The sequence below is a fragment of the Carassius carassius genome, chromosome 6, assembly GCF_963082965.1.
Source record: "Carassius carassius chromosome 6, fCarCar2.1, whole genome shotgun sequence".
NCBI lineage: Eukaryota > Metazoa > Chordata > Actinopteri > Cypriniformes > Cyprinidae > Carassius > Carassius carassius.
In genome coordinates, this window is record NC_081760.1 from 40,857,700 (window position 1) to 40,873,478 (window position 15,779).

Below are 15,779 nucleotides of genomic sequence, written 5' to 3' on the forward strand. Positions count from 1 at the left end.
ATGCATTCGATTTAGACTCATGTTATTTCAATGTAATTTCCAGACACTGCGTTTGTCCTAAAATCAAGAAAATAAAATAATCTTTATGAAATAATGAAATAACTGATGATTGAGCATGTGGTAAAATCAACTGCAAATCAAAGACATTAAATCTCTGAAGATCTCAGCAGAGGAGGATCAAACATCTCCACAAACAGCTTCATCAGCTTCACTCATTAGATTGACTTTATTTCTGTCAGACATCTAGAGAAGCTCTTATTGAGAATTAACAGAGGTTTAAATGTTGATATTTGATTCATTTGAAGTCACCATTGTGGTGGACAGTGTTTGGTTTAGTTGGGATCTTGGTCCTCATTCTTCTTGTGTTAGCTTGTCTCTAGCTGTTATAACTGTGTGTTTTTGAAACACTGTTGTTGTAGCAAAGAAAGAAAAATTTAAGAGAGCTCTTTTGATGTGATGTGATGCATATCCACAATCTTGATGTCTATGTGACAAGCTCACACAAGCAGTATGAGGACCAAGATCCCAACTAAACCAAACACTGTCCACCACAATGGTGACTTCAAATGATGTTGCTGTAAATGATGTAAATTGATCCTTCTCTGCTGAGATCTTCAGAGATTTAATGTCTCAATCATCAGTTATTTCATTATTTCATGAAGATTATTTTATTTTCTTGATTTTAGGACAAACACAGTGTCTGGAAATTACATTGAAATAACATCTAAATCTAATGCATCCTGAGACTGTTGATTTGATCCAGAAACAGTATAAATGATGTCTAAATGAACCTTAAATGATGTTGAAATATTTCCACTGACCACTTTTGAACTAGTTTTTAACCTTGTAAGGAGGTTCTGTGAACGTCTAAATGGGACGTACAGAAGACGTCAAAAAAAGACGTCATAAAAACTTTCATTCTGGCTCCTCAGTGGACGTAACTTTGCACAGTGGGTAGATTGACAGGTGGGTTGCCACTGCTGTCACCACCATCGAGCTAGTTTCAGCAACCAGCTCCCGCCTTTTTGACCATTTACAATTATCCAGGAGTGAGGCTCTTTGACATGCTGCCAAGATGATGACAGCCTCCTCCGCCCACTTTTGGCTTCAAAATGCTTTTCAAATCCGATGGGTGACTTCATGCACTGTATAACCTGACAAGTTAACTTAACTTAAACCGTTTGAGTAAACAGATTGCCTTGATTTAAACCATGTAAGTTTTGAAACTTTACATTCAAGTAATTAAGTGATTAACTAAGTGCTGATTGAGAATTAGTGATGAATAGCTGCTGTTAACAAACAGAATCACTGAAGAAAAGAGAAACACAAGAACTACTACAACTGACTTCAGACACAGTCTTAGATGAAATCAACTGAAATAAAATACATGAAATCTCTCAAGATCTGATTAAACAACCCCACAAACAGCATCACCAGCTCCACTTATTAATAACCAGATTGACTTTATTTCTGTCAGACGTCTACAGAAGATCTTATTGAGAATGAACTAAGGTTTAGATGTTGATTTATTGTTTCCTTTGAAGTAACCATGTTAGAGATCAGTGTTTGCTTTAGTTGGGCTCTTGACCCTTGACTTCTGTCTTAGTCTTTTCTCTGGCTATTATAACCGTGTGTTTCTAAAACACACTTGTTGTAACTCAAAAGCATTTTTATATTAACTGAATCTTAGTGTCATTTTTACTAGGTCCACTTCTACTAATCAAACTACACATACTTCATCAGAGATTAGACTCCATACGGATCAATAATTGTGAATAATAATGAATAATTATCATCACCAATATGAAGTATAACAACCTACAGGTAGATACATGTTAACACCTGATGGCATTTTTTTCTGGGCTTTTGAATTACAACAAATGTGTTTTAGAAACACACAGTTATAACAGCCAGAGAAAACACTAAGACAGAAGTCAAGGGTCAAGAGCCCAACTAAAGCAAACACTGATCTCTAACATGGTTACTTCAAATGAAACAAATCAACATCTAAACCTTAGTTCATTCTCAAAAAAATCTTCTGTAGATGTCTGACAGAAATAAAGTCAGTCTGGTTATTAATAAGTGGAGCTGGTGATGCTGTTTGTGGGGTTGTTTAATCAGATCTTGAGAGATTTCATGTATTTTATTTCAGTTGATTTCATCTAAGGCTGTGTCTGAAGTCAGTTGTAGTAGTTCTTGTGTTTCTCTTTTCTTCAGTGATTCTGTTTGTTAACAGCAGCTGTTCATCACTAATTCACAATTATCACTCAGTTAATCACTTAATTACTTAATTGCAATGTATATCTTCTTTCAGTGAACTCAACTGAATTAAGTTCAGAGTACTCATAACTGTTCGTTTTTTCAACTTAAATGGTTTAAGGCAATCGGTTGCCTTAAATGGTTTGAGTTAACATAACTTGTCAGGTTTGAGTCAGGCTGTGTCTGAAGTCAGCTGTAGTTCCTTTCTCTCTTTTCTTCAGTAATTCTGTTTGTTAACAGCAGGTGTTCATCACTAAAGCTCAATTATCAGTCAATTAATCACTTAATTACTTAATTGCAATGTATATCTTCTTTCAGTGAACTCAACTGAATTAAGTTCAGAGTACTTATAACTGTTCGTTTTTTCAACTTAAATGGTTTAAGGCAATCGGTTGCCTCAAACGGTTTGAGTTAACATAACTTAAGGATATCTGTTTACTCAAACCGTTTGAGTTAAGTTTACTTATCGGGTTTTACAGTCAAGGCAATCGGTTTACTCAAACAATTTGAGTTAAGTTAACTTCTCGGGTTTTACAGTGTGGATACTATGTCCATGTTTTTATACAGTCTATGGTTCAGGCAAGTAAAATTCTTTTTCACTTGGCCTTTTAAAAAATCTACTTGTCCTGGATAAGTGGACAAGTGTCGATGTTGAGCCCTGCAATGTGTGTTTAGACTGAATACATGTACAGCGTTATGTAACCAGGATACAAGATATAGTCCCACATAGCAACATTGTGTCGGCCCAGATCCGGCCCACATCTGGCACCCGTGGAAAGATGATCTGGCCCACATGCAGTGTGGAATGATGGCACTTGGGCGGACCGCTCCTGTTTGCCAGATTTGAGCCACAAGCAGGCCATAGCAATGCCACATGTCAGCCAAGAGTAAAGAAATTAACCAGAACTGGACCTTATCTGAGCCACAAAATATGTTTATATATTAAATATGAATTTCAGCCTTAATAAGCCCGTTAACAAGCAGAATCACTGAAGTAAAGAAAAGAACAGAGAAAGAGATAAGCAGAAACACAAGAACTACAACTGACTTCAGCCACAACCTTAGATGAAATCAATTGAAGATAAAAGAAGACATTAATTCTCTGGAGATCTCACCAGAGGAGGATTAAACAACTCCACAAACTGCATTAACAGTTTCACTTATTACTAACCAGACTGACTTTATTTATGTTGGAGTTAAGAAAGGTTTAACTCTAATGTGTGTCACCATAACAGTGATTAGCGTTTCCATTAGTTGCACTCTTAACTCTTATTTTTATCTTTAGTCCTTTTTGGCTGCTGTGATGGTGTGTTTGTTAAACGCATTTTCAGTGAAGTTCTGAATTGATCAGTTTATCCAAATATTTTTGATTGTAACCATTATTGAGATTCATGTGTTGATTGTTTATATCTGTGTGTGTCAACATAGGTTAAGTTTTTTTAAAAGATCTTAACTGATTGTTATAATACTGCTGGATCTCATGCGGCAGAAACACAGGGTTTGTAATATGAATGTATTACTGGAACAACATAATTGTTTGATAAAAAAAAAACATCAATGAACCAGTGTACTTCATGATGATTAAAACACCATCAACAGATAACAACCGACACTAGATATCATGTCACTCTAGCTTTCTTTGAAGCTGTAAATGTGTTTAACAAACACACCCGTCACAGCAGCCAAAAAACCAAACTATATAATAAGAGCCCAATTAAGAGCCCAACTAATGGAAACACTAATCACTGTTATGGTGAAACACTAGTTAAACCTATGTTAATTCTCAATAAAAGTGGGAATTATCGGCGCTGAGTGGCGCCGATACAGGATGGCTGCCTCCGTGACGTGCTCTGCAGTTGTTTTTGTGTTTTTGTTAGTTTGTCCTGTCTTTAGTTATATTCCTGCAATCAGTTTCACCAGGGACGAATTGCTGGATATTCGGCAACACACATCTCCCGATATTTCACCGGTTTTCGACTATTCTGATGTTTTGCTGGACATTCTTGTCGGCGGAGCGGCTGCCCTGATCACACGCTTCAAGAGGACGCGCAGGCGGGGAAAGCGAGCGGGAGCGCTCGTGAGACTCAGAAAACGCGGATTTCGAACGCCGTTGCCTAGCATCCATCCGGCAAATCTCCGCTCTCTACCCAACAAAACGGACGAACTGCTTCTGCTCTCTCGGACAAATAAAGATTTCTCCCACTCTGCTGCTCTGTGTTTCACGGAAACTTGGCTGAATGACACCATACCGGACAGCGCGCTCCATCTGCCGGACTTTCAGCTGTTTAGAGCGGATCGCGACGCAGAATCAACGGGGAAATCGCGCGGCGGCGGGACATGCTTTTACATCAATGAACGGTGGTGTACAGATGTAACTGTGTTAAAGAAGACGTGCTGCTCAAATCTCGAAACGCTCTTCATTAACTGCAAGCCGTTCTATTCGCCGCGGGAGTTTCATTCGTTCATTCTGGTTAGTGTTTACATCCCTCCTCAAGCGCACGTGAGCTCAGCTTTACAGAAACTCGCTGAGCAGATCACAGAGACAGAACAACAACACCCAGACTCTGTTTTAATCATTCTTGGGGACTTTAATAAAGCCAATCTCTCCCGTGAACTGCCAAAATACAGACAGCATGTTACTTGTCCCACAAGAGACAGTAATATATTGGATCACTGTTACACAACAATAAAGGATGCATTTCACTCTGTTCCACGAGCAGCTTTGGGACATTCTGATCACCTTCTGGTTCATCTTATACCGACCTACAGGCAGAAACTAAAATCAGCTAAACCTGTATTAAGGACTGTAAAAAGATGGACTAATGAAGCAGAGCAGGATTTACAATCTTGTTTTGACCTCACTGATTGGAGTGTTTTTGAAGCTGCTGCCACCGATCTGGACGAACTCACAGAGACCGTAACATCATATATCAGTTTCTGTGAGGATATGTGTATTCCTACCAAGACTCAACTAAATTACAACAATGACAAACCGTGGTTCACTGCAAAACTCAGACAGCTCCGTCAGGCCAAAGAAGATGCTTACGTGAAGGGGGACAATGTCTTGTATAAACAGGCTAAATACACACTGGAAAAGGAGATCAAAGTGGCAAAGAGGAATTATTCTGAAAAAATAAGGACCGCATCAGTGTGGAAAAGCCTAAAGAAGATCACCAATTACAAGACACCACCCCCCAGCACTGTGGAAAATCAACGACTGGCAGACGATCTGAACGAGTTTTACTGCAGGTTTGAAAGAACACCCATCACCTGCCCTGAACACCTCTCCACACAACCGTTCACACCAATAACAACTCCTGCAACCAACCCTGAATGCCTCTCCAAACAAACGTTCACACCATTCACAGCTCCTGCAACCAACCCTGAATGCCTCTCCACACAACCGTTCACACCATTAACAGCTCCTGCAACCCATCCTGATCACCTCTCCAATCAACCGCTCTCACCATTCACAACTCCTGCAACCAACCCTGAATGCCTCTCCAAACAACTGTTCACACCACTCACAACTCCTGCAACCCACCCTGAACACCTCTCCAATCAAGCACTCTCACCATTCACACCTCCTGCATCCCCCCTCTCCCCCACACCTGCAATACAGATCAGCGAGGATGCGGTGCGCCAGGTCTTCAGGAAGCAGAAAAGGAAAAAAGCACCAGGCCCAGATTGTGTTACACCATCCTGTCTGAAATCCTGTGCTGACCAGCTGGCCCCCATCTTCACAAAGATCTTCAACAGATCGCTGGAGCTGTGCGAAGTCCCTTCATGCTTCAAACGCTCCACCATCATCCCCATCCCAAAGAAATCCAAAATTACAGGACTAAATGACTACAGGCCTGTGGCTCTAACGTCTGTAGTCATGAAGTCATTTGAAAAACTGGTGCTGGCCCACCTGAAGGACATCACTGGACCCTTGCTGGATCCTCTTCAGTTTGCCTACAGAGCAAACAGGTCTGTGGACGATGCAGTAAACATCGGACTGCATTATGTTCTGCAACACCTAGACAGACCGGGGACCTATGTGAGGATCCTGTTTGTGGACTTCAGCTCTGCCTTCAACACGATCATCCCAAACCTCCTCCTGCCCAAACTAACTCAGCTCTCCATGCCCACCTCCGTTTGTCAGTGGATCAACAGCTTCCTGACAGACAGGCAGCAGCTAGTGAGGCTGGGAAAATACACATCCAGCACCCGTACAATCAGCACCGGAGCTCCCCAGGGCTGTGTTCTCTCCCCACTGCTCTTCTCCCTGTACACTAATGACTGCACATCTAAGGACCCCTCTGTCAAGCTCCTGAAGTTTGCAGATGACACCACACTCATCGGCCTCATTCAGGACGGTGACGAGTCTGCTTACAGACAGGAGGTTAAAGAGCTGACTGTCTGGTGCAGTCTCAACAACCTGGAGCTTAACACGCTCAAAACAGTGGAGATGATCGTGGATTTCAGGAGAAACCCCCCTGCACTCCCCCCACTCACCATCATGAACAGCACTGTGACTGCAGTGGAGTCATTCAGGTTCCTGGGCACCACTATCTCTCAGGACCTGAAGTGGGACATTCACATTGACTCCATTGTGAAAAAGGCCCAGCAGAGGTTGTACTTCCTTCGCCAGCTGAGGAAGTTTAACCTGCCACAGGATCTGCTGAAACAGTTCTACTCCACCATCATCGAATCCATCCTCTGCACTTCAGTAACTGTCTGGTTCAGCTCAGCTTCTAAATCGGACCTCAGAAGACTACAGAGGGTAGTCCGGACTGCTGAGCGAATTATCGGTACAACCCTCCCATCTATTCAAGAACTGTACTTATCCAGAGTGAGCAAAAGGGCTGTTAAAATCACTCTGGACCCCTCACATCCAGCACACTCCCTCTTTGAACTGTTGCCATCTGGTCGACGCTACAGAGCACTGAGCACCAGAACGACCAGACACAGGAACAGTTTCTTCCCTCAGGCAATCCATCTTATGAACAGCTGATAATAACTGTGGGACACACTACACTATTTATATTTATATACACTACACTTTTTATCCAACACACATACTTAGCGTACACGTAAATCTTTTGCACATAATATACATGTACATACATGGAACACACTATACTACTTATATTTATATACACATACACTTATTTATCCAAACACACATACTTAGCGTACAGTTACAATTTTTCCACATAATATACATGTACATACATAAATGCTCTTTTTAATATACCTGCCATACATTGTCAATTTGTATATTGTCAATCCTTACCCACCTATTTGTATTTTTTTGTATTTTTTATTCTTTATTGTGTTTTTTGTTCTGTCGCTGTTATGTTGCACTGCGGAGCTCTGTCACGAAAACAAATTCCTCGTATGTGTGAACATACCTGGCAATAAAGCTCATTCTGATTCTGATTCTGATTCTGAAAAAAAACTTTTGTATAATAAAAGTAAATGTAATCCATTACAGTTACATCAACAAAGGATTTGCCAGTAAATCGTGCACACAATCTATAAATCGAGTGAATAAAATAGCAAATCGAGGAACACAATAGTAATCATGTGCACGTATTAGTACATCGAGGGAACGAATTAGTAAATTAGCCTACTATTTTTTTTCATGCATGTCATGTACGGGGCTCCGTAAGTAAATAATAAAAGACTGGATTTGTTTGTTTATCATAGAAAAGATGGTAGTGTGTGTGTGGGCCTGATTTAGATATGTAGATTCTCTTTTTGATCACAAGGTCTGATTATCTACCATTTACAGTAGTTAATAATTCAGTGTTTCTGGTGTCTGCTGAGGACGTAAACACATCAGCTTTTCAACAAGATTCAAGTGTTGACTCATTTTATTTATAAATGCAAAGAGCTGACCAAAAGAAAGAGAAGATTATTGGTTTGCTCAGTTAAGATGTAAAAGCAATATCTTAAAATATCAGATGTTTGAACACACTGTTTCTAAGACACTGGTTTGATCTTCATGCTGATGGATTTCATGCTGACAGTGACACTGTTTTTCCAGGTTGACCAAACAACTCCAATGCCGAAATGAGTGTCGTCATCTCCCCATAAGTACACGCCATTGGGGTTCGCAGTGTGACAAAATTTGTACCAAAATGCTCCCAAAAACTCTTTAGCACAGTTTTCTCCATAGACATCTTGGTCGTTGTCAAAGGTGGTGAACATCTGACCATTGTGGTCCGTCAATGAGTCGCCTACAGAGAAGAAGAGTATCACTGAGCACTGAGCAGTCAACTAGAATGAGTTTTCATGAGTATAAATGAAAGTGTCCTACCTGCTCCTCCATCCTTGAACCCTGAAACTTGTAGTTTATATCCATCAGCTTCAGGACCCACAGAGAAGGACGAGTACAGAGCAAAACCTTTCCTTCCGGTGAAGTCCTCCAGATCCACTCTCAGCATGTACTTGTTCTTACGTGTCAGCTGGTACATGTTCTCCAGCCCTGATCATACACACAAACGAAGAACACATTCGACCAAACACTGGACATTTTACTGGGAAATAAATCAAATAAAAAATAAAACTCTATTGATATGCAGATATAATACAGTGGCCCCAAAACATATTTGGTGTATGTTGAACATTTAAGTCCCACATAAAACGTCTTCAATTCATTCCATTGTATTTAAAATACTAAAGCCACTTGCATGTGCTTAATGCTGAAGCTTCGCTAAAAGCCCAAATATTCTTCATCGTGTACAGTTGAGCGTGCAAGTCCTTCAATTTATACTCTTGTTAACTGTGAGCGTGAATGGACGTGTTCAGCTCAGCCTGACGCATGTGTGCTGTTGTAAAATCAGCACATGTGCGAGTGACTGAAAATTACAGAACGAGTAAAAGAGAAGTAAGAGCCACATTTACAATTTGATTTACAGCGATTTTCCCCACAGCTTGTTTTGAGGTGATTTAATGGATGTATGAAGTAATTGTCCTTAAGTTCTCACAGGTATAGTTCATCACATTCACATGTTTCACAATCAGAAGTAACCAAAACTTGTTTTCATTTTCAACTTGGTATTTACTGTAGGTATTTTGAAATATAAGATGGTTCAATTTGTCAAAAGTTTGTGCTGCATTTCTCTAAAATAAATTCCACTTTTTTTATAGTGGCTTAAGTGTCCAGTAAAGGATTTTAGTTTTGATGCAACCCTGAATCACTGGTTAATCATTACCCAGCCAGTATTCGCCCTCTGTGGTTCCGAATCCAGTCTTGTACTGTTTCCACGGCTGATAGAAATTCACACTACCATCCATTCTCCTCTGAATCACCTGAAATGAGTTATAGAACTTTTTAAAGGCTTAAATATTTATTATATTATCAATTAATGTTTGACTATTTAAAGTCACATTCATACCGTCCATGCTCCGTTGTCTTCATCTTTCCCACCTGAGATCATCTCACAGTAAACCCAGACAGGAATGTCTCCTGCTGGATAGATGGAGTAAATCCCACTGACTGTTTGTCCTGATTTATAGACAGCAGAGCAGTCAAATGGTTTGGATCCACAAACAACAGACGCCATGAAAACAGAGAGCAGAGCCACAACAAACACCTTCATCTAGAGAGAAACATCAGATCAGGTTCCTCATTTAAGATCAAATCATACCGAAATTAACACAGTTTGAAAAATAATACACATACATTCATTATCTGTCCAGTAAATGCTGAAGAATAAGAGTAACTCACTGTTGGTGTCATGAGATGTTCAGATCACTGGTTCTTCAGTTGCTGAGCCCTTTATTTAGATCATCAACAGCTTTTTCAACCCAGCCTTTATCAGTATGAACCCATCTTTTGTGTTGTGCAATAATGTTGAAATAGCAACCGTTCATGCAAGAAAATCATCAGCGGGTCCGTTTGACTGTTTTGCAATGATCTTGAAAAATAATTTGTTTAAAAATAATGAATGTGAAAACCATGATCTCCAACACAATTCAACTGCCTTGTGTGAGAAAGCGGTGCATGAGAAGATTACTGAAGTGCATTCCTCACATGTTTTGTTTGTCTTTGTCTATATGGCTCTTTTGTCTAAAATTTACAACTATTATTTCAGTTTTTTATGAAAGTAAGCTATTTAGTAGGCTATTTGACTAACAATTTATATTTTTTAAATCTACTTGATATTTTTGTTATATTTTAATCAAAATATTTGTGAATGGAGAATTTATACTGGCCGATTTCAAGAACACAATTATTACATATTTTAATATTGTTCATCTTTAACAACAACTTCGATATGGAGAGAAATGTTGGAAAAAAAATGTTTTATGTGTTTTTGAACAATTAATATAGGAGGAGATCAGTTCATGTTTAATATTGTGTTGACATTTCTGGGTTTGAAACGCAGAGTCATTCACTACAGTTTCCCTGTTACAGTTATACAGTCAGCACTGGGGGATATAAAGTCTCATTTGACTTGCTTAAAAATGTATCTTCTTTATTCAACCATTTGTTTAACTTATAGATTAAATGTATGCATTTATAATGACTTGTTGTTCATAAAATTATTGATTTTTCATGAGAACACCACAACTGACAAAATGTACATAAAGACATACTGTAATGCTTACAATGCAGGAGAGTTTATTGGAAGTTCATTAACACACCAGTTAATCTGACAGACCAGATAACAGACCAGAAGCAGATAAAAGTTGCTTTGTTAAGACTGAGGAAAATAAAATGTTAAACCTTCACATTTGTAATATAGTGAAAACAACATTGGATGTTTGCTCCTGAAAACACTGATGTTTCTAAGACACACGTCTGATCTTCATGCTGATGAATTTCATGCCAACAGCAAAATTGCTCTTCCAGCTGTACCAAACATTTCCAACGGCAAAAAGGGTGGGATCTTCTTCCCATAAATACACACCATTGGGGTTTGCAGTGTGACAGCCATTGTACCAAAATGCCCCGAGATACACCTTGGCACAGTTACTGCCATAGGAATCTTGGTCCTTGTCAAAGGTGGAGAACTTCTGTCCATTATGGTAGGACAAAGAGTCACCTGCAGAAAAGAAGAGCATCACTGAGGACAGTAACATCTTATTTATGGACTTATCTGGGATAACTGGAAAGACTCTCAACTGAGAAGTTTCAATGACCGCAAACACCAGTGTTGCATGAAGTATTCAATTATCCTACTTCAGTCAAAGTTGTTACCAGAAAAATACTGAAGTAAAAGTATTAAAGTAACTGATGTTAACCCTTATATAAATTAACCATGGTTTTATTATAGTAAAAGTGTACCATGTTTTTTTTCCTTTTTTTTTGACATTCGTTTTTGATACCATTTGTATAACCACCATTTTACTAAAAATAGCATGGTTAACTACTGTTAGTGTAGAAAAAACAGATTTTTTCAGAGACTCTAATACATCTTGCAGATGAAAATGCAGACATCAAATAGACGTCTCTGAGATGTATTATATTATCAGGGTCTATTTGATACATCGATGCATTCTTATTTACATGTTTAAGTGAAATTATAAAAAAGAAAGTCTGTGAGCAATAAACATCTGTTCAAGTGTGATTTTATCAACCCAGCTAGAATCTTTTTGTTCTAAAAATGTTCTAAGAACATTCTCATGGATTGTGCCAACAATGTTTTTAGCGGGTAGTTTTATTTTTGTTCCCAGAACGTTCTCTCAAAAGATACGATAATGTTCTCTAAAAACATTCTAATTTTTTTTATTAATAACATTATTAGAACATTATCCCCTAACATTCTAATTAAGATTTAAGCAGATGTTTAGATGTTGATGTTGATGTCTGTTTAAAAGTAATTTGCGTTGATGTCACCATAATAGTGGGAAGTGTTGGCTTTAGTTGTGCAATTTGACACTTGACTTGTCAGTGTTGTTCTTTAACTCCTGAGATCATGTGGTTAGACGACACTGGTTGCTTACTAATGATTATTACATACAAAACTCATCCATGACACCCAGAATGCATTGCGGCATGAAGCATGTCACCATTGTTGAGATTCATACAGCAATTCTTGAGGTCTCTGTGTGTCTAAGCATTATCTGGTTCATTTAATTAAAAAAGAACAGGCAAAATATGATAAAAAGTTGTAGGATCTTATGTACTGCATCTGAAGTCACTAATATCAAATTAATAGCATAGATTCAGCTCCAGATAAAACCAGTTGACCAGATTACTACCTGAGAAAAGTTCTAATATCAGCAAGCAACCCCTGATAACCACAATGGTGACATAAAACTAAACTTATTTTCAATAAACCATTAATACCCCAGTTGATCTCAATAAGAACTTTTTTTTACATTTATGACAGAAATAAATCTTGTTTATAATGAGTGAAGTTGGTAAGACTGTTTTTGGAGTATTTACGCTGGAGTTTGACACCAATCAGAGGTTGGGCTTTCACTTTCAACCAACATCTAACTTCTGAGCAATGTCAGTCCACATCTACTTTGATAGGAAGCTTTATTAGAATGTTAGAGAATAATGTTGTAACAACGTTATCAATAGACATTTTAAGAATGTTTTTAGAGAATGTTATCCTAACTTCCCACATAGCAACTTTGTGTCGTCCCAGATCCGGCCCACATCTGGCACCCGTGGAAAGATGATCTGGCCCACATGCAGCGTGGAATAATGGCACTTGGGCGGACCGCTCCTGTTTGCCAGATTTGAGCCACAAGCAGGCCATCGCAATGCCACATGTCAGCCAAGAGTAAAGAAATTAACCAGAACTGGACCTTATCTGAGCCACAAAATCTGTTTCTATATTAAATATGAATTTCAGCCTTAATAAGCCCGTTAACAAGCAGAATCACTGAAGTAAAGAAAAGAACAGAGAAAGAGATAAGCAGAAACACAAGAACTACAACTGACTTCAGCCACAACCTTAGATGAAATCAATTGAAAATAAAAGAAGACATTAAATCTCTGGAGATCTCACCAGAGGAGGATTAAACAACTCCACAAACGGCATTAACAGCTTCACTTATTACTAACCAGACTGACTTTATTTCTGTTGGACATCTACAAAAGTTTTATTGAGAATTAAGAAAGGTTTAACTCTAATGTGTGTCACCATAACAGTGATTAGCGTTTCCATTAGTTGCACTATTAACTCTTATTTTATCTTTAGTCTTTTTTGGCTGCTGTGATGGTGTGTTTGTTAAATGCATTTGCGGCATCAAAGAAAGCTAAAGAGAATTGAGGTCAGGTGATGGCAGTTATCTGTTGATGATTTTATAATCCTCATGAAACAGGCTGATTTGCAATTTTTTTTTTTTAATCTAACAATTGTTTCATTAATATATTCACATCACAAACCATGTGTTTCTCCAGCATGAGGTCAAGCAATATTACAACAATCAATTAGAAGTTTTTAACGATTATAAAGAATTTAATATATGATGCCACACACAGACATCAACAATCAGCACATGAATCTCAACAATGGTGACAATCAAATGTACCTTGCTGCAATGCATGCTGGGTATTAGCATAGTACAAAACTCCCAGCATGCATTGCAACATGAATAAATTATGCAGCTGAATTGTCCTATTATTTTGTTTAATTCTAAATATTTGCTTATATTTTGCTGTTGTTTTTGTTGTGACAGTAGCTTTTCAGTGAAGTTCTGAATTGATCAGTTTATCTAAATATTTTTGATTGTAACCATTATTGAGATTCATGTGTTGATTGTTTATATCTGTGTGTGTCAGCATAGGTTAAGGTTTTTTTAAAATATCTTAACTGATTGTTATAATACTGCTGGATCTCATGCGGCAGAAACACAGGGTTTGTAATACGAATGTATTACTGGAACAACATAATTGTTTGATTAAAAAAAACATCAATGAACCAGTGTACTTCATGATGATTAAAAACCATCAACAGATAACAACCGACACTTGATATCATGTCACTCTAGCTTTCTTTGAAGCTGCAAATGTGTTTAACAAACACATCCGTCACAGCAGCCAAAAAAACCAAACTATATAATAAGAGCCCAATTAAGAGCCCAACTAATGGAAACACTAATCACTGTTATGGTGAAACACATTAGAGTTAAACCTATGTTAATTCTCAATAAAAAAAAACTTTTGTAGATGTCTAACATAAATAAAGTCAATCTGGTTAGTAATAAGAGAAGCTGGTAAAGCTGTTTGTGGAGTTGTTTAATCCTCCTATGCTGAGATCTTGAGAGATTTCATGTCTTCTTTTATCTTCAGTTGATTTCATCTAAGGTTGTGACTGAAGTCAGTTGTAGTTCTTGTGTTTCTGCTCTTCTGTTTTTCTGTTCTCTTCTTTCCTTCAGTGATTCTGCTTGTTAACAGGCTTATTAAGGCTGAAATTATTTCATATTTAATACACACAGATTTTGTGGCTCAGATAAGGTCCAGTTCTGGTTAATTTCTTTACTCTTGGCTGACATATGGCATTGCTATGGCCTGCTTGTGGCTCAGTTCTGGCAAACAGGAGCGGTCCGCCCAAGTGCCATCATTCCACGCTACATGTGGGCCAGATCATCTTTCCATGGGTGCCAGATGTGGGCCGGATCTGGGCCGACACAATGTTGCTATCTGGGATTTTAGCAGAACGTTCTGGGAACTAAAATAAAACTAGCCGCTGAAAAAGTTCCTAGAACATTAAAACATTCTAGGTGGGAATGCGTTTCTATGCGTATAAATGAAAGGGTCCTACCTGCTCCTCCATCTTTGAATCCTGAAACTTGTAGTTTGTACCCATCATCTTCAGGACCCACAGAGAAGGACGAGTACAGAGCGAAACCTTTCCTTCCGGTGAAGTCCTCCAGATCCACTCTCAGCATGTACTTGTTCTTATGTGTCAGCTGGTACATGTTCTCCAGCCCTGATCATAGACACACATGAAGAACACGTGCACCAAACACTGGACATGAACATCCACACAAACACACACACACTGTGAGATCTTACCCAGCCAGTATTCTCCCTCCACATTCCCAAATCCTCTCTTGTACTGATTCCACGGCCGATAGAAATTCACACTGCCATCCATTCTCCTCTGAAACACCTGTGATGGGTTTATATAGAATATATGATTCATAACGAATGTGCTGATGTGTTTTTGATGATCTAGAGACACATTCATACCGTCCATGCTCCGTTGTCTTCATCTTTCCCACCTGAGATCATCTCACAGTAAACCCAGACAGGAATGTCTCCTACTGGATAGATGGAGTAAATCCCACTGACTGTTTGTCCAGATTTATAGACATCAGAACAGTCAACGGGCTTGAAACCATCAGAAACGGACTCAGTAAACCCCATGAGAACAGAGAGCAGAGCCACAACAAGCACCGTCATCTAGAGAGAAACACAGCTGGTCATCATCCTCATTTATAATGATCAATCACACTGACATTAGAAAGAAACATGATCTTGCCTTTGCTTGAAGAATCTTGAAGAAAGTAAAAATAGTTTTCCTGAATGATTATCTGAACTCTGAATGTTTTGTGAA

The 15,779-nt window shown here is 38.6% G+C and overlaps 3 protein-coding genes across 4 annotated transcripts in view; all 3 read right to left on the reverse strand.

Annotated features, from left to right (window-relative positions):
- The window catches only part of LOC132142906 (microfibril-associated glycoprotein 4-like), a 97,939-nt gene that overhangs the window by 1,809 nt on the left and 80,351 nt on the right, over positions 1 to 15,779 (reverse strand). The window lies entirely within an intron of this gene.
- Positions 8,106 to 10,374, reverse strand: LOC132142903 (microfibril-associated glycoprotein 4-like). 2 transcript variants are annotated; one of them, XM_059553100.1, is made up of 5 exons: positions 9,938 to 10,374; positions 9,651 to 9,854; positions 9,468 to 9,564; positions 8,570 to 8,737; positions 8,106 to 8,489 (listed from the first exon to the last, which is right to left on the reverse strand). In XM_059553100.1, the coding sequence occupies exons 1-5, from the start codon at positions 9,992 to 9,994 to the stop codon at positions 8,233 to 8,235; spliced, it is 783 nt and encodes a 260-aa protein (XP_059409083.1). In that variant the 5' UTR covers positions 9,995 to 10,374; the 3' UTR covers positions 8,106 to 8,232. The 2 variants fall into 2 exon arrangements, with proteins under 2 accessions (XP_059409083.1, XP_059409084.1); XM_059553101.1 differs by having other exon boundaries at positions 9,983 to 10,371.
- Positions 10,863 to 15,661, reverse strand: LOC132142905 (microfibril-associated glycoprotein 4-like). Its single transcript, XM_059553103.1, has 4 exons — positions 15,413 to 15,661; positions 15,236 to 15,332; positions 14,982 to 15,149; positions 10,863 to 11,303 (listed from the first exon to the last, which is right to left on the reverse strand). The coding sequence occupies exons 1-4, from the start codon at positions 15,623 to 15,625 to the stop codon at positions 11,047 to 11,049; spliced, it is 735 nt and encodes a 244-aa protein (XP_059409086.1). The 5' UTR covers positions 15,626 to 15,661; the 3' UTR covers positions 10,863 to 11,046.